Here is an 11917-nt window from a genome sequence, read left to right as displayed (position 1 = left end):
CCCCGCGGCTGGGCTTTTCGGAGGGGACGGCTTTGATGGCGGCCTGCGGACCGGCCCTCCCGCCTTGCTGCCCCTTCCCTTGCCCTACGGGGTGGGAGCACATCTCTCTTTTCATTGCCGAAGCGGGGGAATCCGAGGTGCTGCCTTCTCTCGGTTACAAAAGACGCGTGTTTGGCATCGGATGTGGAATTACGGAGTCGTAAATTAGTTTTGAAGGGGGCAGCGTGAGGCAGGGCAGTGGGGGTGAAATGGCCGTCTAAGGACTGCGGCCTCGGCCGGAGAGAGTGGGGAGGGGACCCGATCAGCACGCCATGGCTGGAGATAAGCGCTCCCCGCAAACTATGAGTTGCCGACACGCCGTATAACTGCGCCAGCGGAACGGTGGTGACTGTAGGTTGGTGTCAGCGGGAGTTTGCATGTGGCCTCCTTCCTCAGCTGGAGGTTAGGATCCCCCCTCCACACCGAATCAAAAACTAGTTCGTTTTAGGGCTTCTCTTGGCTCTAGGGGAGATAACTGAACTGTATCAGTGCACCCATGTCTCAGTTCTTGTTTTGTTAGCAGGATTGAATCAGTTTTGCAGCGAGGCTTCCATCAAGCCAGTCTTCCAGGTAGAGGTATGCATAATTAATGCTCATCAACACAGCCGCATTCTTTGTTCTGATAATGAGAGCAAAACTGAGATAATTCAGGCTGCTGTCTTTGTCAGCTGTACTTGGGTGGTCATTGAGATATTTTCCTCTGGTGAATTGACTCTGCTTTATAAAGTTACTGTGTCATTAGTAGGTTTCAGTATACTTTGAAATAAAAAAAAAATAGCCTTTTTGTCTCATTTAGCCAGCCTACATCAGGTTTCTTAGGGCACTGTAATCGTGAGAAGTAGCTCCACAGATGTATTTTGAGGTTTTTGGCATTGTTTGCACTCAGTTATGAAGACAGTGCTAGTATCTTTCCTCTTACTGACAACACTTATCTGCTTGCACTCTGTCATTTGGAGCGGACTACTTAATTCTCCCTAATACTTACTGTCAACAAAGCTTCTCTTCAGTTAATTTACCACTTGCTGCATATGCAATCGAAACAATTAATTCTGATTATCAGAATGGAAAGCAGCAAAGTTTATTTTTGCAAGTGATGGCATGAGCTGAAAAATGTATAAAAGAAACATATTTTTCAGAAAATTTGAGAGCTTACTGTATTTTACACGGACCCTTTTAGACAAATTAAAAAATATTTGATGTGATTCATCATCTTAGTTATTCTGACTCAAAACTGCATGCTAAATAAAGATAAAACTCAACCCCTTACTTACTCATGAGTAATAGATGTGAGGGAGAAGATAACCTTATGGTTCAGGTACTTCATTGATACTCTGAAGATTTGAATTCTATTAATGTTTTAAGATTCCTGAAAAATTGCAGGCTGAAATGGCTGAAAAATTGATGTGATATCCACCATAGCAGGTGTATTTTCAACTGTATTTGTCTTTGGGAACCAAAATAAGTGACTAATCTAAAAAAAATTAAGTGTGCTGCTGTGTGCTGGATTCTCAGGAAAGATGATTTTAAGTCACACGGGTGGCTTGTCGTGGGGACCATCTTTGAAGATACAGATTCTGTCTAAATATGTGCATTAATTCACTTGTAGTTCTGGTCTCCTGTTTCAGTTCTGTAATTGCAAGGTGGATGACTTCCTCTTTCTTTATCCCTGTGCACGTCCTCAACTTCATTTAATCTATACACTTCCAACAAGTTAAGCCTATGCAGCAGTCTTTGTAAGCGCAAAACTTTAAGTACTCTTCTGAAATGAGTCTTGTTTGCAGGGCTTTGGGTTTTTTATTGATATCTGTCAAACCCAGCATTTTTATATTGATAGTAGACAGTAAATGTAACTGTAACTTAAAAAATTGAAGACTACCATTGTGATGGTGTCGTACTCCATCCTTTGACTAAAAAATACTTTTCATTTCCTGTGAGAGGCAAAACTGTAAATAGTCAGAAGAATCATAGAATGTATTGAGTTGGAAGGGACCTGCAGAGGCCATCTAGTCCCACCCCCCTGCAGTGAGCAGGGACATCTTCACCAGAGCAGGTTGCTCAGGGCCCCATCAAGCCTGACCTTGAATATCTCCAGGGATGGGGCCTCCACTACCTCTCTGGGCAACCTGTTCCAATGATCTACCAACCTCGTACTGAAAAACTTTTTCCTAATATCCAAACTAAACCTGCCCTTTTCTAGTTTAAAACCATTACCCCTCGTCCTATTGCTAATGCCCTTGTGTGCAGTATTACTTACATAGTATTTCTGAACTTCTCTCTCTATACTGGAAGTCATAGTGGATTTTGAATTCTACGGTATTGGCATCTCATTTTTCCTATTTGGATAAGACAGCAACTGAAAACAAAACAAAAACCCAACAAAACAGCCATTAGTATGTCTCTGATTCCACGTGATTGTGTACATAGTTTTGTTTCATGTATTGTTAAAGAATTTTAATTTGTGAACTACAGTACAGCATGGACACAAACTCTTATCCCTAATCCAGTGTAACACCTTTGTATCTTTTTTTGTCTTGCTTTTACTTTTTTTTTTTAAAGTTGACATGTTTAGGAAATATACTTGTCTATTGAACCAGACATTACTTCTCCAAATTTCACAATTTCAAATGTAGCTTAGGCAGTTTCATGGTTCTTAACTTATGACTCTTATTGTCAAATTTAAGGAATGGTGTTGGTTAACTGTGTTTATGCACTCATCTCTAAATGCATCTCAAAAGATTTTAATTAGGCAAGCTTTGCTCATTAGTACTTAGAAACCATTTTATCTAAGAACATCACTGCAGCCTACAAGAAAAAATGCTGTCTCTTAGGTTAAAATACTACACTTCATAGACACCTTTCTTTTGTCCTAATGGTGGGTGATACTTGAAATCTCTAAGCTCACTGCATAAATGAGATCTATGAATATGAGACTGTAGATTTTGACTTCTGTAGCTGTCATCAGCAGATATCGCTAAACTTGTTAAGAGACCGTTTAAATAAAGGTAATTGTTTAGTCAACATAGAAAATAGTAATTATGAGGTTTAGTCATAAAGTATTTGAAAGTATGTGGAATATAGAATAAGCATGGAAGCTTGCTTTGGGGTGGTGGGGTTTTGTTGTTGTTGTTTTTTAATTTCATCCACGATTTTGGCTATAATTTAATGTAGTAATTAAAAAAGCCAAACACTTTGCATTAATGACAAAGCAGGCTTGATCTTGAATTTGGTAAGAGAAGACAAGCTATTTAAGATTGATTTAGGATATCCATTGTTTAAATTAGGTTTGTACAGGCAACTAAACATTATGGAGCTTGTAATTGTCATTTGCTTTCTTTTTTTCTTTTCTCCTCCCCCTGCCCTTTCAGGTTACGCATGTGGAACCATGGGAAAAGGGCAGCAGAAAAACAGCAGGCCAGACAGGGATGTGTGGAGGGGTAAGTAGAAGTACGTGCCTTCTTAAATTTTTCTATCTGGTAAATAAATTTCCCAAGCATAGCTAAAACTTGCTTGTATGTTGTCTTGGTCCCTGGATGTAAAAGTACAAAGAGTTGATATACTCCCCTTGCTTCCAGAGCTGTGGATGCAAGTAGCGTTACTTTTTCCGCATAGCTCTGTTTGTAGATTTAGATTTTATTCTGTGTTAGTTCTTACATTCTTTTGTAGATTTGCTGTAGTGTCTTTGTGGCTTCCTGCAGTCACTTACTTTTTTTTTTTCCCGTTTGAAAGGTGCGTGGTGTTGGAACTGGAGGAATTGTGTCTACTGCCTTTTGTCTGCTCTACAAATTATTTACACTGAAACTCACTCGTAAGCAAGTCATGGGCCTTATAACTCATACAGACTCTCCATATATTAGGGCTCTTGGATTTATGTATATTAGGTAAGTATTAATATAATCAACTAATGACTAATGTAATTAACAGAAAACTGTAATGAAAATTTACATTATTTTTTGTACTTAAAGGTACACACAACCACCTACAGACCTATGGGACTGGTTTGAATCCTTTCTTGATGATGAAGAGGTATGTCGCCGAGGGTAATAATTTGTTTTCTTTTGTTTCTTTTCATGTTACTACTTTACATTTAAACACTGATAAGCTTTTCTGTAGTTTGAATGTTGCAATGTTATGTTCTTGCCATTTCATTAATTAGTGTAGGAAGCAGGTCTGAGCTGGTACCTGGGTCATTTTTCTTAGATTTCAAAGATTTAAAAGAATTTTCTTTTAGTTGGGATGTTACTGTGTCAAACATTGCAAAGCTGTGTGAAACAGGTTGATTAAATCGGAACACAGCAGGCTGCCTGGGTGCAGCTTCTGCACAGTTCTTAGAAAAAATAATTCTTTTTAAGCCAAGTATAGTAAGTCTTGAGAGTGCTAAATTTGAATTTTGCATTATTACTGGGGACAGGGGAAATTGGTGCTTACACAGAAGAGTGGGAAGTATACAGTAGAAACCAACATTCACCTTGAAAAATATTTCCAAAAATGCCTGTGGTTGTTATTAATGGCCCGGAATAACTAAACCCAGGACTTCTTCAGAGCAGAAACAAACAGCCTAATTACTGCATAAGGTGGCATTGTTCCTAGTAACCTTAATGTCTTTGGTAACGGGGAAAAAAAAAGAAATATGAGTTGCTAACTGAAGAAGTCCAGTAAAGAGGCTGCATGATGATGCAGTTAGGTAGGAGAATACCTTTGGTACCATAGTCCCAATTTACTGTCTGGAGAAATGGAGTAGGAGCTGGTGGGTGAGATTCCTTGGTGCATGAAGTTGAATATACAGTCTGCTACATGCTGTTGCAATTTGTATTTGTTGAGCAGGTTTTAAATTATATCCTAGGTTTAAGAATGGAACAGGAGGGATCCCTTGTCCTCTTCAGCATGATAGCAGACATCTATTTAAATTTCAAATGTTGTAGTTGCAAGTGATGTCCGAATACTTGTATTAAAAAGTGTTAATTATATACCTGTATCTGACTGCAATGCAGTGTATTTATTTTAAACAGCTTCTTTCATGCTTAGTATCAAAAACAGTGGGCAAAGGAAACAGCTGTTATTACAGGTAAACCTGTGTTATTGTATGTTTGTAACAAAAATCAAATTTAAATCTTGATTGCATCGCTGCCATATCCTCCTTCTCCCCCAGGTGGTGCTAGTTAATATGAGCTCTTCTCTGCCATGTTGCGTTGCAACTCAGGAGGAGGTTTGGGGTGGCTTCATTTTCAGAGTCCCACAGACAGCTTGATTCCCAGGACAATAAAGCAATCACAAGTGTGATTCATTGTGCAGGTCTTAACTGGTTCATTATTCAAAGCACCTTTTTTAGTTTATACTTTCCAGTTCTCACATATCTTGGTTATCAGCATGTGTTTATTTACTGTTGTTTAAAATCTCCCAGTGTATTTTTGGAATTAGTGTTTGTTTCCCAGCTGCTTTCAGTAGCTTTGTGTAATGTAGGAAAAAGTGCTTAGGGCTGCTTGTCTTAAGTTTCTTATCAGTCCTGGTCAAGCTCAATAGGATGGAACAAACTTCTGTAGATGGAATTATTTAAACCTATAGGATTTTTTTTTTTCCCCTCCAGTTCTTAAACATGTGGAAGCAGTTCATCTTTTGTCATGCTGCTGTGAAAAACTTCCCAGGATACAGAATTACTTTTCAAAATGCTTCTTATATTTATTTTGTTTAACTGTACGTACTCTCCAGGTGCTACGTTTAACTCCTTTTTTTCTTCTTTAGATCTCTGCAGCGATTATATTTGGAAAAACTGTATATCTGAACACTTAAATGTGTGTGAGTGCAAGCAGTTTTACATTTAGATTTTCTCTTCCTGTTTAGATAACAAATCTCACTTTCCTTGTGTGCTTGCACTATAGGTTTGGGACTGACAATAGCTGACTAACATGTCCTGAGCTGTGAGAGGGCATAGCAAGAAGGCCTTCATGCGGTAATGACCCTTTTCAGAGACAATGGTCATCATGGATTATGCGTTTCCAATTATTTGTTCATTTATTTATTTTTTTACATATTTCTAAATTAGAAACCTCACTGCTTCATGGCAGTTGGTTTGCTATTGCTTCCAATTCTGTTAGGATGCCATCTTGTACTAGAGATTTTTCTATGATCATTTTTAGTTAGGCAATGATGTAGTTCTTAAATGATTTAGGCCACAGGGTTGGGTATGATGGTATGCAGTTGTACATCCACAAAATGGAGTATTAAATGTAGTTTGAGAGGACTTCTCAACTTTGTGGCATTTAAATAAAATAGAAGATCATACCATGTAACCAGACTGTGTAAGGGGCTCATGTTAATCTCTTCATCGACAGTCCCTTACCGTCCAGATGGCTGCAGGATTAGTATGTGCCTGCATGCCTAGAGATTAAGTCCCGTTCCCGATCTGTAACATACTGCCAAATCCAGAGGGTGCAGAGTTTGAATTTTCTAAGGAAATGTATTAGAATATGAAACAAGTAAACTTTCATAATCATGAGACTTCAAGAAGGCAGTAATGTAGCAGCATTTTTTTTTTTTTAAACCAGTAAAGAGTGTTTTTGACCATCAGGATATTTTTTGCTTGTATTTTGTAGGACCTGGATGTGAAGGCAGGTGGGGGTTGCGTTATGACCATCGGGGAGATGCTTCGTTCCTTCCTTACTAAGCTTGAATGGTTTTCCACGTTGTTTCCAAGAATCCCTGTGCCAGTCCAGAAAACCATTGACCAGCAAATTAAAAGCAGACCTAGAAAAATCAAGAAAGATGGCAAGGAGGGAATGGAAGAAATAGACCGGCATGCAGAGCGTAGACGTTCAAGGTCATACACACGTTATTTTGAAAATTAATGTTAAAACTTCAATATTGAACTACTTATTACCAGAAACTTGTCATCTTTTCGCTGAGATTGGTTTTAAGGCAACAGGCAAAACAGTTTATGGATGCTAGTGGGTTAAAATAATCAGATTACATTTGGTATGTAAGATTAAATATAGACTGTGTACATAAAGTATAAATCAGAAAGTAAAGAGAGTCCCTTAACTTTAAAAGGTTGTGTTTCACATTGAACATTTTCTATTTTAAAAGGTCTCCAAGGCGATCCATCAGTCCCAGGAGGTCTCCCAGAAGATCCAGAAGCAGAAGTCACCATCGGGAAGGCCATGGATCATCTAGTTTTGATAGAGAACTAGAAAGAGAAAGAGAACGGCAGAGATTAGAACGTGAAGCTAAGGAGAGAGAAAAAGAAAGGCGGAGATCTCGAAGTACTGATCGCACACTAGAACGGAGGCGAAGCAGAAGCAGGGACAGATACAGAAGCCGTAGTCGAAGTCGTGACAGGAAAGGAGATAGAAGAGACAGGGATAGGGAGCGAGAGAAAGAAAATGAACGGAGCCGGAAAAAAGAGAGAGATTATGATAAGGAAAGAGGTAGTGAGAGGGAAAAAGATCGATCTAGAGAAAGATCAAAAGAAAGGAAAAGTAAGGGTGATACAGAAGAGAGAAGATACAAGGATGACAAGGATGACAAGAAACACCGGGATGACAAGAGGGATTCCAAAAAAGAGAGAAAACATAGTAGAAGTCGAAGCCGGGAAAGAAAGCACAGGAGTAGGAGCCGGAGTAAGAACACAGGTAAGCGCAGCAGAAGCAGGAGCAAAGAGAAATCAAGTAAACATAAAAATGAAAGTAAAGAGAAGTCAAATAAGCGAAGTAGAAGCAGAAGCAGAGGAAGAACAGATAGTGCTGAGAAGTCCAGAAAACGAGACCAGAGTCCCAGCAAAGAAAAATCTAGAAAGCGTAGCAGAAGCAAAGAACGTTCCCACAGACACGATCACAGTGACAGCAAGGACCATTCGGACAAACATGATCGTCGAAGGAGCCAAAGTACAGAACGAGAGAGCCAAGAAAAGCAACAGAAAAACAAAGATGAGACTGACTGAACTCTTTCAGAAGTGGATCACATTGAATCCTATAAATGTTTGATTAAATCCTGCTTATTTTTTCTTAAAGTTGAGATTGTGCAGTAGTTGATAAGCACTCTTCTCCAACCTCCCTCTAGGCTGCAGATTGTCATTTCCTATTTTGGGTAGGGAAGTGCCTTTGTAAACCCATTCAATGCATTGACGGTTTCAAACCATTTGTTTAGTTTAATTCGTAATGCAGAGATTGTTCTTGCATTTTTATTGTTCAGATGTTTCTGAAATGTACAGTCTGTACATATGTCCTGAAAATGTTTTAATTCCTTTGGCATGGTTGCTGACTTGGTTAAATTTGTATGAGGCAATAAACTGCCACTAATTCTACTTTCATTTTGTAGATGTGGAATTATGGTTTGTATCCTGAAGTTAGCACGGCTGTGCTTCAAATAACAGTATGGCTTTTAGGGATGGATCTTGAACGCGTGTTATAGCCGAGATATTTATGTGCATACAATGGACATCGAGGGCTGCAGATATAGAACTATCATTTTTGTCCACTGTACCTGCTGTTTTTTCAAAAGCTTTTAAAATGTATTATGTTGTTGATCACCACTGAAATCGAGAGTGGACGTTCAAGGAGACAGTGGTTTTGATGCTAAGATTTAGGTTTATGTTGGGATTTGTTTAGTAATTCTTTAGAAAGGCTACCTCAAGCGGACACTGTAAAGGTTGACGGATGAGTACCGTAGCCATCTATGCATTTTATTTGTTTGAAAGAAAAATCCATATAAGCTTCCATTTTTTTTTTAAAACACAGTTTATCCATTTGTGGTCTTTTAATGTTTTTAATCAGCAGCTGCACTCTGTCATTTATGATAATCCCGGGCTAATAAAGGCATTTAAGATGGGAAGAGGGAGGTAGGAAGAAGAAAATTATTACAGAGGATTTCAGTTTCAAGCTTCCAAAGCATTTTTATAAGTGTAAACATTTAAAATAAGAATTACCTGATAGTGTCCTTTTTTAAGTCATATTTTTTACAAATAGTTAAGGATTGCAGTTTGTGCTGAACATTTCATCTGGCAGATTTTTTTTTTTTAAACCGGTTGTAAGAAGCAAGAACCAAAATGCATTATAGAAACAAAATCGTATCATTAAAGTCCAAGTCTATTTGATATAGATTATTCTGATGAATTGTATACTAAGTGAGGAGAACCATCTGGAATAAACTCTCAATTAATTCCTTTGTATTGGGTGTCAGCTTTTCCCTGCATGTTCATTGCCAGTTGAAGAGTGTTTGGGTTCCTCCATGTTTCATTTTCAGACTGAAGTGACGCTTTGTATGAATATGGGATTTTATGTATTAAGTACCTTATAAGGAAAGTGTAGCTAACAAAGAAATGCAGCTGCCCCAAGATAAGAACATTAAGTGTGACTCAATCACGAAGTGACCTGAAGGTAGAAGTTGATATTTGTGCCTTTTTTTGCTTCTGTGTGATGTAGGTCATCTAGGCATGATATTTAAATATTAGGATTTTTTTTAAAACCTCCAGGAGAAAACAAACAGTTCCTGAATTTCTAACAATACACTTCATTCCGTAGTATTCAAAGAAGCAAAAATAATGAACTCAATTTTTTCTTCCTCCCCGCTCTTAATTATTGTTTTCTGAATTGTTAGTCTTTCCTTTGTCACCATCATCCTTAGTATTAAAAATCTTTTAATACTGAGGCTGTTCAGGAATTGTCTGCTTATATTTTTGTTACCCGATTTTAAATCAGCTTGAAACAAAGCTTAAGGGTCAACAAGCTCATTCCATTGCAGTGTAAAACTAAAATACTGAGCGCTTATTTAATATGGGAGGAGAAAAACTGTTTTGGCCATTTCCTTGTCTAGTAGATTGTTAGAACAGTCTTTGCAGTTTGCTGGGAGATTGGATGGATTCTGTCGAACAATGAGGACAACTTGAATTTACCTTATTTGCCACTACAAGGTTTCTTTGGGCCTCCTCAGTTTTTAACCTTCAGCCTGAGTTTCTGAAGCAAGTATGTTCTTGGGCAGAGAGGCTGCAAGGCCAGTGTTCCTGTCAGGGAAAACGGATTACTGAGTCCCAGTTCCTTCAGGACTCCTCCTCCTCTGCCAGTGTTGGGAAATACAGTGAAAGAATGGTTTATTAGCAGGCAAAATCCAGGTATTTGAGAAACAATCTTTGACCTGAAAGTGGAGAGAGCCACCTTACTACAATGAAGATAGTGAACGTTTCGATACGGCTTGTGCAAAGACCAGCCTGTGCCATTGTCTTACAAATGCAGTAATTTGAGGACTTTTATTTTTCAGTAGTCTTTTCTGACTCAGATTTAATTTGATCCATATTATATACTTGAGCTAGCTGTGTAATGGATAGCACAATATTCATGACTGACCAAGACCCATGAAAATTATTTAAACCAAGGCACCCACCTTAAGTTATAATTAGGATTTAGAATCTTGTGGCTCTTGGGTTTGGATCCAGGGACTCTTTAATTCCCTCTTGTCTTTCTGGTGACATTTTATTTCCTTGACCTTCCTTGAAACCAGAAGAAACAGATCCACGGAACTTCTACAAAGCAGTTCTGATCAGAAATGGTAAGATCAGTGGAGTCTCGAGTGCTGACTGGTCTGATGCAGCTGCTGGTGATACAGCCAGAGTGGGCATGTGGCTCGGGGTCATTAGAGGAAAATTTGTGCCAGAAGCTGGAGGTGTTGTGAGAGTTTTCCCAAAGGTATGGTTGCTGAGCTTCTGTCTAGCAGAGCCCCCGCAATTACTCTGCAGTTCTCGGGGTGAAAGCGCAGCAAGCCAAGCACCATGAACCTGGAGTTTCCACAGTACGCCACGTGTCCATAGCTACCTCGCTGGGACAGTCATTCCTCTTGAAGCCTAATCTGTCTGAAATTTCCTGTGGCTCCCACAGTAAGTACTTACCTGGACTGCTAACACTAGTTTGAGAAAGACACCTCTGCTTTGTTTTTACTTTCTTGCTTTTGAAGATACTACTCAATTAGTTGAACAGCATTTCAGATCTTCAGAAGCAGCAAACTGGCGTTCTTTTTATTTTAAGGCAGGGTCAAGGCTTTGGCCCTAGAGTCTCACATCTCCCTACTGCCACATAATTATGCAGGTAATTAGTGTCAGTACAAAACGACTTGAGTATCTGACTTTCAAACATAACAGGAGTGGTATTTTGATAGTCCATCTGTATTGAAAAGGTAACTTGAATGGCAGGGCAGTTTATCCATCATGTTGGAGGGTACTTGGTACACCATGCATACCCTTGGTTTTTATACTTTCATTTATATGTTGATGAAGAAACATGAATGAGCTCAAACTTCTAGTATTTACAGCTGAATATTACTGCACAGATGTCATCTTTCCAGCTTCAGAGAAAGAAAGACTGAGAAGAGTGTTAGGGAGAATGATGTTACCAACAACCTTAATATCCAGGACAGCTGTAGGAGAACACCAGCAAAGAGGAGATGAGCAACCTTGTGGGGAAAAAAAGCAGTGACTTCTTGCCATGCTTTTGAGATAGGGCAGTAAATAGTCCAGAACACCAGTACTTTCGTTGGAGAATGAGCAATTTTACCTAACAGAGAGACAGTAAATGAGTGCTGAACAGTATCTTGATCTGTTGGGATTTTGCAAGCTTTTCTGGGAAACTAGGATAGTATTAGAAAAGGCTTAATGAAGTGAAAGAGGGTTTTATTGCAAATGGAGGAGAGGACAAATCAGTATTGATAGTACGAGTAGACAACATGAGGTTTCTGAGGTAAATATGATAGATTTTAACAAACCAGTTATATTTAGGATATACAGGACTGGTGAAGCTTATCCCTCCAATCCCAAGGATGTAAGCAGCAGGAAAAGTTTGATTTATACATCCTAATCTGAATTATGACTCATAACTTACCTCCTTATCTGAACCAGAATTTTCAT

General features: G+C 38.8%; 1 protein-coding gene across 1 annotated transcript in view; it reads left to right on the top strand.

The window, feature by feature from the left end:
* The window catches only part of PRPF38B (pre-mRNA processing factor 38B), an 8588-nt gene extending 256 nt beyond the window's left edge, over positions 1-8332 (top strand). Inside the window, exons 2-6 of the mRNA XM_010174213.2 lie at positions 3405-3473; positions 3766-3917; positions 4002-4062; positions 6627-6850; positions 7117-8332. Coding sequence (XP_010172515.2) covers positions 3405-3473; positions 3766-3917; positions 4002-4062; positions 6627-6850; positions 7117-7969 — 1359 coding nt within the window. The 3' untranslated portion in view covers positions 7970-8332. The remainder of the gene's footprint in view (positions 1-3404; positions 3474-3765; positions 3918-4001; positions 4063-6626; positions 6851-7116) is intronic.
* Positions 8333-11917: the final 3585 nt, after the last annotated feature.

The sequence above is a fragment of the Antrostomus carolinensis genome, unplaced genomic scaffold (genome assembly GCF_000700745.2).
Source record: "Antrostomus carolinensis isolate BGI_N321 unplaced genomic scaffold, ASM70074v2 scaffold42128, whole genome shotgun sequence".
In the NCBI taxonomy this organism is placed as follows: Eukaryota; Metazoa; Chordata; class Aves; order Caprimulgiformes; family Caprimulgidae; genus Antrostomus; species Antrostomus carolinensis.
The sequence above is the reverse complement of the archived record's forward strand: the minus strand, read 5'-3'. Positions and strand labels throughout refer to the sequence as shown.